This window comes from Artemia franciscana, chromosome 6 (assembly GCF_032884065.1).
Source record: "Artemia franciscana chromosome 6, ASM3288406v1, whole genome shotgun sequence".
Taxonomy (NCBI): Eukaryota; Metazoa; Arthropoda; class Branchiopoda; order Anostraca; family Artemiidae; genus Artemia; species Artemia franciscana.
The window spans coordinates 30,782,974-30,794,992 of record NC_088868.1 but is presented as its reverse complement, the minus strand read 5'-3'; the positions used below and the strand labels follow the sequence as shown (position 1 = coordinate 30,794,992).

General features: G+C 33.9%; 1 protein-coding gene across 1 annotated transcript in view; it reads left to right on the top strand.

Moving 5' to 3' along the window:
- The window catches only part of LOC136028305 (uncharacterized), a gene marked incomplete at its 3' end in the record, with an annotated part of 120,299 nt that extends 108,540 nt beyond the window's left edge, over positions 1-11,759 (top strand). Inside the window, 3 exon segments of the mRNA XM_065706066.1 lie at positions 2,135-2,826; positions 8,362-8,492; positions 11,685-11,759. Coding sequence (XP_065562138.1) covers positions 2,135-2,826; positions 8,362-8,492; positions 11,685-11,759 — 898 coding nt within the window.
- Between the last annotated feature and the right edge of the window lie 260 nt (positions 11,760-12,019).

The window sequence follows — 12,019 nt, the reverse complement described above, 5'->3', positions numbered from 1 at the left end:
TCGTCAGTACATCGCTCTTTACACTAAAGCTTAAATTGTGTCCCAATTCATTAAGAATGACCCCTGAATCACAGAAACCGTAGAATAAATAGTTGAAATCACTAAAAATACTTTAGCGTAAAGAGCGAGGTATTAGGAGAAGGTGAGCCCCTTATATGGGCAATAATTTCTGTTCGTTTTAAGTTTTAATGCTGCTGCTTATTTCCAGCTGAAAAAAAACTTTTTCGTATTTATTTTTTGATTGTTTTTTTTTTTAATAATGCTAGTAAATCCTGCGCTGCCTTCATGGAAATTTTCTTCCCCCATGACAAATTCCTCGATGGAAAGTTCCCCTAGCATATCCCCCTCTTCTCAACCCCTCTCCCCAACCAAAAAATCCTCCTGAAAACGCATATACACTTCCCAAAAACCATTTCTATATGTAAGCACTGGTCAAAGTTTGTATCTTGTAGCCTCTCCCATGGTGACTGTGGAAGAGTAAGTTGTCCCCAAAGACATACTTATTAGGCTTTTCGACTATGCTGAATAAATGGCTATTTCAGAATTTGCTGATCTGGTGACTTTGGGAAAATAATTAGTTTGGGAGGGGGCCTAGGTGCCCTCTAATTTTTTTGGTCACTTAAAAAGGGCACTAGAACTTTTCATTTCCGTTAGAATGAGCCCTCTCGCAAAATTCTAGGACAACTGGGTCGATACGATCACCCCTGGGAAAAAAAAAACAAACAAATAAACACGCATCCGTGATCTGCCTTCTGGCAAAAAATACAAAATTCCACATTTTTGTAGATAGGAGCTTGAAACTTGTACAGTAGGGTTCTCTGATACGCTGAATCTGGTGGTGTAATTTTCGTAACTTTTGACGGGTAAGACTAAACTTGATGAAACTTATATATTTAAAATCAGCATTAAAATACAATTCTTTTGATGTAGCTATATATATATATATATATATATATATATATATATATATATATATATATATATATATTAAAATTGGTAGTTAGTAGTGTAATGCTATTATTAGATGTTTTTAGAAATTACAAGTAGGTTTCAAAGTTTCGAGTTGGTTTCAAAGACATTTTGAGAAAATTTCTGCCAAAATACATGTTCCAGGGCAATATACACTGAACTGTTGATGGATGATGACGAACGAGGATATGGACGCAGCTTTTATACGCGTCAAAACTGTAGCAGTCAAATATTACTGAGTCGTGATTCTATTGTGTATTATTTATATGGAGTGATCGGAAATAAGAACTCAGGAATTAATTATACCTTTTTGTCACCAAAACTAACGCCAGAAATGGATGTCAGATCCATGTCTGCTTTTCAGAGTAAGATAACTATTCTATCACTAACGGATAGAGGGGGGGGGGGGGGGTCCTTCAGTTCTGTCTCTATTGGAACATAAAGGTATTTGTGGAATTAGGAGTCCGTTTTCTTGCCTAATTATTTGGCGTAATGGTTAAATTTTCAAAGAAACCTAGTCAATAGCTTGAACCAGTATTTTGGGTATATATGCTCGGTCAGACGTTTGTGAGGGATGATCTATATTCTTTTTTTTCATATCCAGAAGACTGGCCAGTGGTGTTAATTCATAGAAATTTAGGGAGAAGGATCAAGTCATTTTTTAAAATCGATTTATGGCTTGTCTTTTTCAAAATTTTGGCACGAAAAACAAAAAAATCGTATTTTTCATTAAAAATATTTCCTTAAAAATTGTTCATCAAAATTTAGAGGGAAATCTAAGAGGCGAATACCAGCCAACTCCCTCCTTAATTTGCTACCCCCAAAGATGTTTTTTTGAACGTCAGTCAAATTTGGTCGGGATTAGCAGCCTTTGGTTAAGCGTTTTAAGAGCCCAATCAATTGTCTCTGGATGTACTCCACAACTATGATCCATGGGTTGCAGTTGCTTAATTGGGCCTTAGGACCGAAGGTTTAGCTAGATTTCTCGAAAAAGCTATTGAATATTCGTGAAATAAAAATGAATTCGGGATGTGGGTGGTTTTCCTTTTTGTTGGAGTATTTACATAGTAATTTTTTTTTTAATATTCTGTATTGTTAATGAGCTCTCCTAGTAATCAACATCATTTTTACGAATATTTTTTTCAGTTAGTGTTTTCTTTTGTAGGCTATTCATTAAGGAAATGCATTGATGCAGTGGAAAATGTTGTAGATATAGAAGTAGTTGAGATGGCTCAACCTACAGACCCGCAATTCAATACAGTGTTAGAGGAAGTCGAGAATATTGCTGAAACTTTGAGTGAACCAATCTCCTCTCTACCAATGAAAGATGAGGCATCTGAGGGCACTTTAATTTTAGAAGATAATATTTCAAATCGGTTAAATTCCGCGTACACTTTTGATGTTCCTCTTACAGATGAGACAGCAGAGTCTAATAATGTTGATTCTGTTGCAGAAACTAATAATCTGGTAATTGTGTCAGAAGGTGATTGTAAGTCTTGGGGTGATTTGGTACTACGCCCAAATCATCTTCCAGCTATTGATCCCCTCGAGGGAACCAGCTCATTGTATATTAGAAGAAAATCCAGAGGACGTAACGATCAACCAACTTCGATAAATGATCCTAGTAAAAAAATCTCAAAAAAATTTAAGTCGGCTGATGAGAAGGGCAGGAATTCCAAAGATTTGGCCACAAGACGTACCTCATCCTGTCAGAAGAAAATGGCTAAGCGGTTTTTACTAGCTAATGATGAAAGATGTCAAATACTGTCTCTGGATAATGAAACTGGAAATTTAGAAACTGAAGTGAAAAATAGTTACGTTCAAAAAACTGAGATTACCTCCAATGATATCGCAGAGGTATGTCTATATGCTTTTATTTTAGTTATTGGGCTTTATTTCACTCATTATTGCATCAAACATGTTTGCACAAATATCCGAACCGTGGGTGGAGGGAGAGAGGAGATGAACAAGTGAAAAAAGTTCATTGTGAAGCCACCATTTATTGAATATTTGTTCCCTTCTTGTCTTTCTACAGATATAGCGTATTAAAAATTATTCAAATTTATAACGTAAAATATATACTATTATTCATGTAAAAATATGAACTTTTCTTGTAAGCTATCTTACTGTGTAGTTTTATGCTGGAGGAGGAGGTGGGGGCGGTAAATATTCTAAAACGTTTCTTCTTTAGGTCCCAAAATTCCATGTTTTCTTGATGTTGCTTCAAATCTCCTGATGTGGGATTTCTATTATTCTTGTAAATTAGCAAAGTAATATGTTTAAAGGGATAAATTGAAACTATACTAAATTGCTTGGGGAACACCATGGCCATTGATGCTTATTATTCGCCTTTTATTTCTGTTTGAATGGTTTTTTTCCTTTTCTTCTTTTACACATCCTTTTTTTGCAGTGATTGTTGGTATTTTTAGAATTACTTGCTTCCAAAATAACAATTTTTGTGTTTGTATTAAACTATATATTGAGTGCTAGAAGGCTGAGCTTCCTTCTGTAGTTTGAAAGTGAGTGGTAAAAAGAAGTGAGTAAGATGTTCGACTCATACTACTCAGTCATAAAGATTAGTAAAAGTAAAGCGTGAATGTGAATAATTAAAAGTTACCAATTTTACAATCCTACTTAAGAACGAAATGGGTCTTATACTCCGTAAAAGGAGTTATGGTAAATCTACTGATACACAAGACAGATTTTTTGCTCTCGTGTTTCAATTATTGCTGTTGTCATGTTGACAGCTAGAGCCGGCCCTAGTCTGGTAAAGAAGACTGGCAAAGAGATGGCAAAGACTGGCAAAAGTCTGGTAAAGAAAACGGATTTGACCGTTTTAATATATAAGTCAAGATATTCGCGGAATGAATAGTGTCTTTGAATACTTTAGAGAATCCTGTGCTTTTGCTAACCATTTCTCGTGAACAGAATTGATTGGAAAAGATTTATTTTTTTGCAATATCCTTCCCCTAGTCCATGGATTCTCGTTTTAGCCACTGTTTTGAGAATACAAACATGTTAGACCGCAGTCAGAGATTCACTCAATCATAACATAGTTTATATGTGTTACTTTTTCTTTATTTTGAATGTTTTTTGTTTTTGTTTTTACTTTGAATAAGTTTTGTTGCATATAAATATTTTGTTTATTGTTTTCAATCTTCTTGTATTAAAATGAGAATTTTCGATATTTGCCAGATGAGTTTGTCAACTCTCAGCCAAACTTGGTGGGAAATGAATCAATTCTCTTAAAGTTCACCTTTTGGGAGTTCGAATGTGATACCACATTTGTGGTGAAACTTTCAATTCTTATGATTGTTTTACTTAACAGAAAGTTTTTGGATCATGACAAAAATGATTAGAAATAAAAGCTAACGTTCTTTCTAGTTATACTTTTTGAAAGTTAATTTCTTGGTGTTTTGATAAGTATTTTCGATATTTTTCTCTGGCCAGACTTGAGCCAGCTTCGATTTCCTACATTAAACGTAGTAATGTTGTTCTTACACATATCACTAATTATTTTAATATATTTATCCGGTATACCCGTTAAGATTAGGACCTTCGCTGAACTTGTTTTGTCGGCTGAATCAAATGCTTGTTCATAGTATACAAAAATAAGGACTAAAGGGGTCTGATGACTCAGGCGTTTCTCAATTATTAACCTAAGAGTGAAGATTTGATCAACGCATCGTCTTACTTTCCTGAAACAACACTTTTCTTCCATCAAAACTTTATCCTCAGCATCTCTAAGTCTAAAAAGTATCTTAATTCTAATTAATTTGCTTCCTACAAAATTCAAGCTAATGCCTCTATCCAACACATCGCCAAAACATCCTGATACAACACTTCTTCTATCAAAACCTTATATACAGAATCTCTAAGTCTAAAAAGTATCTTTATACTAATTAATTTGCTTGTACAATCTAACGCTCAAGTACTTCTTGTACAAACCCCTTCTCTTTTATACCAATTTTAATGTGTTATCACTAATATTTGTGGCTCTGATTCTAAATTTACTCTCAATGACATCGTGTGATAGTTCACGAAATATTTTCCTATAAATATCCCTTTTATCTTTTATATAATCAAATCGTAGACTCTCCAGATTAATGCCCAACTGTTCCTGGAAAATCTAAAATTATCTTCCTTTATTTTACCAACGTCAAGTTTTCCTGGAAGGTAATTAACCTTCCCACATTTCAGCTTCCTATTATCTCTAGATACCTCTAGATGATCATCTTTACTTTCGACATCAAAAGCAGCACTCCAATATCCCATAGTATTTTGTGCTTTTTCTGCCAGATTTCAGTTTATAATAACATAATCAATAAGATTGGCTGTCTTACCATCATGTGAGTGAGTACCATGTTAACTTATGGTTTATTTTATGCGTAGATACTGTATTGATTATATTTATATTGTTATGCCCACAAATTTGTAGCAGTCTATAGCCTTCACTATTTTCTCTCCTACACCCGATTTACCTAAGTTATGTAGGTCTATTTCTACCAACCTCTTCATTAAAATCTAATAGGAACACTATATTTCCACCTGCACAGTCTCTATTTATTCCCGTAGCTGTAAGTAAAATTCATATGAGTTATTAATATCTTCATTAGTTGAAACTCCAAAGGCATATACTGCCATAGTATGATATCTTGGGCTTTTCAGTCGTAAATTGAGTAACTGGCGTTCTATATTTTCACCTTCCCAGTAAAACTTTGCCGGTTGCTTCTTCGTCATGAACGCTACTCCCTACCTGTCCCATCCCATCCTTCCTGTCCGAGTAAATAACTTCCATCTCCCCCAATATCATGTTGCTTTCCTGTGGGACATGAGTTTTTGAAACCCCTATTAAGACAAGTTCAAAACATCTTAATTTGTCAGTCAAAATGTCTAATGATTGTTGTTTTTTAATGTTGTACCATTCCTAGTTGCAATTATCATTTAAACATAATTTTATATTTAAATTAAATGGTATTTTAAATTTAATATTTAAATATTATTTAATTATCGTTTGCAATTTCATTTGAATTGTTAAAATTATTATGGCATCAGAGCAGAAGCAGCAGAAGAATTTATAGGGACAGAAGAAGTAGCTTACGACGGAGCGGAGACCCCAAACTACCTTACAACGCTGGAACAGCTCCAACCTCTAAGGTATTAGCTGTTACAAAGAGTTGCCTTATCCCTCACACGAAATATTGAATTAAAGCGAATCTAGTATATGGCGCATTAATACTGCTCTTGTAAGAATTAAAACTACGGCCGTCATAGAAAGCATTGCGGTATACAGCTAAATTGAATATAAGTAAAAAGTATCCAAGAAATCCTGCGTAAATATTAAGGCTTTAGTATCGCAGCAGAAGGGAAAATTCATAGATGTTCAAAATTAAAATATATTGAAAAATAAAAAAAGTATGTTAGAGATTTTCTTGCTAATAACTTTTGTTTTTGGTTCTCCAAGGAGTTGATGTATATCCGGATTGGGTCTACAGTTTATTTATGTAGGTAGAATCATTTATTACTCCCTTACCTAGTTTGGATGTTGTTGTTTTTTTTTTTGGGGGGGGGGGGGTATATTGTTTGGGACGGTGGTGTGAGTTTACTATTTAAAAAAAATTTATGGATGACCTTTTACTTTAATGACGTTTACTTTTTTCGTTTTGTTTCTCCCCTGTTTTTTACGTGGCTATACAGCCATACGGGGGAGACTAAGTTGAAGTATTTGTTATTTTTGTGTGTAAATTACCGTGGATCTTGGTATTCACTGATGTACTTCCTGTTTTTTCAAATTCAAAAGAATTGATGGGTCTTCAATACGGGTTTTTTCGCCTCAGTGTAAGGTACAGAAACTGACAATAGAAATAAATATGTTATGAAAATTTATTTATTTTTGTTATGTTTTTCAACTTTATGTGCCAATTTGTTTTTGTGGCACTTGGTACTTACCAAGTGATATATAGCAATCTCAATTTCTGTCGATCTGTCTGCTGGTCCTGCTTTTGCTAGTTTGGGCACTTCCAGATAAGCTAGGACGATGAAAGTTGGCAGTCGTATCAGGGAAAGGACGAGATTAAATTAGAAATAATCTTTTCCCCGATTCTACCATCTGTGGGGGGGGGGGGAGCGACCGAACAAGATAGTGGAGAAGAATTTTATTTGCCGATAAAACAAATGATTGTCGTTCTTAAATATGGCTTGTGGTCTAAGGGTATGATTATTGCTTTGGGTGCGAGAGGTCTCATGCTCGAATCCCGGACAACCCCAATTTTTACGTGAAGAAAATCCGAAACTAGATACGTTGTCAATATAGGGATCTCTGAAGGTTGGCAGGCGTATTAGGGACCCGACCAGATTAAATTAGAAATAGTTGCTTCCCCGATTCGAACATCTGGGGGGAAAGTGGATGAACGGTTAATTCAGAAACATTAGAAAAAATGACGTATTTTTAACTTGCGAACGTGTTATCGGATCTTAAGGAAATTTGATAATTAGGAGGACCTTGGGTCTCAGAGTTCTTATTTAAAATCCCAATCGGATCCGGTGACATTTGGGGGGGGTTCGAAGGGAGAGACTGGAAATCTTGGAAAACGCTTAGAGGGGAGACATCATAATGAAACTTGGTGGGAAGAAGTTCTTGGCTCTTCCGACCTCGTCACAAGTGCCATATTAGCTCTTGGCGGATTGTTTTCAATGAGTATATTCTTATGAAATCTGCACGTTTTACTTAAAGATGGATCATCAGTCATTTTGTTCTTACCAAACTCCCCTATAGGTGTTGCTTTGACGAGCGTCAATTTTATGATACAAACGTAATCAATTCGGTAACACCGTGGGTATTGAAATTTTTAAGATAGATAATTTGTGCGAAATTTTTAAGATAGATAATTTGCTAGAAAAAGAACCCCTCTGCATGAGAACAATATTACTGCAGTTAAGGTAGAAAGTGATGTTAGGAGCTGGTTTGAAGTTGAATGTATAGTAAAATAACAAGTAAGGCTTTGTCCTATCCCCACTTAAGTGGATTATTTTAATTGACTCTATCCTAAGTAATACAGCAAAGATTATGTGAGAGCAGAGTCAAATTTAAATTTAAGCACTCATAGAATAAAGATAATCATGTAACAAAGATGATCTGAGAGTCCTGGATGAAAATGCTAGCAAAATGAATGATTTTTAGACGTTCCGAGAGCTTAGGGTGCAAAAATGGGCATGAAAATTAATGTGGAGAAGATTAAGTCTATTGTACTTTTCATAAATGAAGATGAAGTGGTGATGTTTGGTAAGATTGATCGTTACACTTACGTAGTGATCAAGGGGATCGTCACGATTGATCAATTGGATCGCTTGTAAGTCTAGAATTACTGGATTAAAAAGTTGCCTTATTTATAGGATTGTGCTACTGAAGATTCCGCGGTTGAAAAAACTGTTTTTGCGGACCCCACCATTATTGATGATGGTTCACCAAACCTATCAAGAAATCCTGGAAGACGACGTGCCATGAGCGAAACGATTGTCTCTGTGTGAGTTTTATTTTTCCTACATGCAAACTGAATTAAATGTTATTGCGGTCTTTAAAAACAGTATGTAAGTAAAATTAAGAACTGGCATAGTTGATGCTCCTAAGCATAGTTTAGAATAAGTTTCATATTGACCAAATTTCAGGAAACAAGACTTGTATCTTGTAAGTGTAATTGGTTAACTAGGAACCCTAATTATTAAATCTACATGATTGATAGATAACCTAGAAACATACTAAAATAGCAATACTCTATAACCTAAATGAATCTCAAGAAAGAAAAAAAAAATCAAGAATATAAGGGATTTATCTATTTTGAAATCAAAGTTTACATGCTTTCTAAAAATAAACAAAAAGCTAGAAAGTTAATTTTATGTGTGCATAGTTTATAACCGTACATAGAACAATTTGTAATAATTCGCTTTCCTATGCCATTCCAAGGGGGTTTGTAATAAGACGACTAGTTTTTAGAAATGTAACTGATAGTCTAAAATCGTTATTTACTATTAAAAGTATTTGTTACTTAGTTACTTATTTATATTATTTATAAGTCAAATATGGCTTTTACTTTAAAGAATTCGACATATATCTATATCGAAAAAAAAATTATATTAATTTGTTCTGAGTCGTGATAATATACCCTGGAATATATAACTGGAAGGATTGTATCTTCTATAAGCTCAAAACATAACTGGATGTTTAGTATCCTCTCTTGCTCAACATACTTGACGGGATCAGTCGTACAATTTTTATAGATCATTCTCTTCTACTGCAAAGATTTACGGTAGTTTATTCTCCTTTTTGTATCCTTAGAGTTGTGAGCAATAATTCTACTTTATTCTTTACCAGAAAATATTCCTTATTTCTTTGCTTGCTTATTTACTTAATTTATTCCTTACAGATACTTTCTTTAAGCAGTCTGTAAGTCCCTTCAAAATTAATTGTCTCATCATTATTAATTATTAATACAATAATTTTTTATTAAATACATACTTTTTAATACATGGATAAATACACACATACGTGTACTCACACATAATTGTATAAATGGACTATCTAAAACAATTAATATTCGCAAAAAAAATTGTATAAAACAGTTCGTGGTAACGAACTGAGCAACCGAAACTCTAGCTCAATAATAACCGAAACTCTAAAATGGAATTTTTATGCTAATAGATACACCAAAAGAATAATATTTTTATGCTGATTTTAAATATATAAGTTTTATCAAATTTAGTCTTATCCATCAAAAGTTATGAGCCTGAGAAAATTTGCCTTATTTTAGAAAATAAGGGGAAACACACCCAATAGTCATGGAATGTTAACAAAAATCACACCATCGCATTAAGCGTATCAGAGAACCCTACAGTTGAAGTTTCAAGCTCCTCTCCTTTTTCAAGGGTGATCATATGGCGAATAGCCATGGAATGTTGTGAGAGGGCTCATTCTAACGGAGATTAAAAGTTCTATTGCCCTCTTTAAGTAACCTAAAAACTAGAGGGCATATAGACCCCCTCCCAGGCTCATTTTTTTCCAAAGTCAAAGAATCAAAATTTTGAGATAGCAATTTTGTTTGGCATAGTCGAAAAACCTAATAACTATTTCTTTGGCGATGACTTAATCCTCCAGAGTCCCCAGGGGAGGGGCTGCAAGTTACAAACTTTGACCAGTGTTTACATACAGAAATGGTTATTGGGAAGTGTGCAGACGTTTTCAGAGGGATGTTTTGGTTGGAGGGGTTGAGGGGAGGGGGCTACATGGAAGGATCTTTCTTTTGAGAAATTTGTCATGGGGGAAGAGAAATTCCATGAAGGGAGCGCAGGATTTCCTAACATTATTTGAAAAAAATGAAAAAATTAATATGAAAAACTTTTTTCAGCTGAAAGTGAGGAGCAGCATTAAAGCTGAAAACGACCAAAAATTATTACGCATATGAGGGGTTCATCTCCTCCTAAATACCTCGCTCTTTACGCTAAAGTATTTTTAGTAATTTCAACTATTTGTTCTACGGACTTCGTTGATTAAGGTATCATTCTTAAAGAATTGGGACAAAAACTTAGTTTTGGTATAAAGAGCTAGGTATTAAAGAGGGGGTGAACCTCCTCATATACGTAATAAAAATATACGAATATAAAAGTTCGTTACGTAAGTTAATTCGTAAGTTACGTATATTTTTTCCTGTTAAAAACGTTCGTAAAAAGAAAGAAGTTCTAGTTGCCTTTTTATGTAGCCAAAAAACTGGAGGGCAACTAGAACTCCTCCCCCACCACTTTTTTCTCAAAATTATCCGATCAAAACTAAGAGAAAGCCATTTAGCCATAAAAAAAAGTGTAAGTTTCGTTGTAATTATTGATTTGCGGAGAGCCGAAATCAAAAAGTATTAATTCAAAAATGTTAATGATTAACTTCGAATCAAAGTATCATTCCAATTTGCTTTGAGTTTTAATATTTTAAATTACAATGGTAAACCTCTTGTAGGTTGAAATTTTGTGTATTTTTACTCCTTTGATACAATCATCCTAAGTCAGCTAGTGCAATGGTTTTTAAAGTTGTACTGCGCACACAGAAACAATTGTCGCCAAAAAGCTTAATTGCTTCGTTGTTTCTGACTTATGAAATGTCCAAAAGATATACACATAAACACATCTTATTGTTATGAAACTCAAAAGGTCTTCATTGAGCTTTTAGCAGCTTATGTTACAATAAATAGTATATTGTCGTTTATTCCTTTAGATGCCATTAAATGCTACTATTAGCTCTCTTTTTATTGACTTGGTGCATTTTCACAAGTAGACAATTCATGAAAGGACACCGACAATAAGCGTTGTTACAAAGAGCTTCGCTTCAGTAGTCTGCCTAAAGAAGACTTTGCCTAATTCTACATTCGATATCCGTAAATACATTCACCTCGAAAAATAATCTACGTAGATTATTTTTAACAAAAATCATTTTGCGATCCCTATCCCTCCTCCCTCAAACAGAACTATCTTTTATCACTCTCTCGTTAGAACATTACTGAAAAGTTTAAACTTCGAATCATTTATTATATAGTTCCAAGTTTATGATATGGTATAACATATGGCTAACTTTATTGTTATTGTTTTACAGCTATTATGGTATTTAACTTTAAATGATTCCCTTTTCTTGTATTTGTTCTTTTTGTACATTTGTTTAATCCAGTTTTATAATTTTTTAGTCAGGAGATAGAAATTATCGTTCTTCCAAGAAGAACCAAGTCTTGGAATTCATACAAGGAGGCAAAATTGAATTCGTAAGTAAAATTATTCCATCCTTTAATAGATCTGATGTGCCTGTCTTAACTTGTTCTTGTCAAGTTGATCTTTTTTGAAAATAATCTTAATTTTAAATCTATTTATGTATTAACTTATTATGATAGTATCTTCAACTTGGCTACGTTGATGGTAAGATCATGACTTGAGCATTCGGTCTTTAGCTGATCAAATAACTGATCTGAAAACTGCTTTGTTATGATAGTGTTTTTGACCAGGTAAGCGTGCACTATGGACAGAT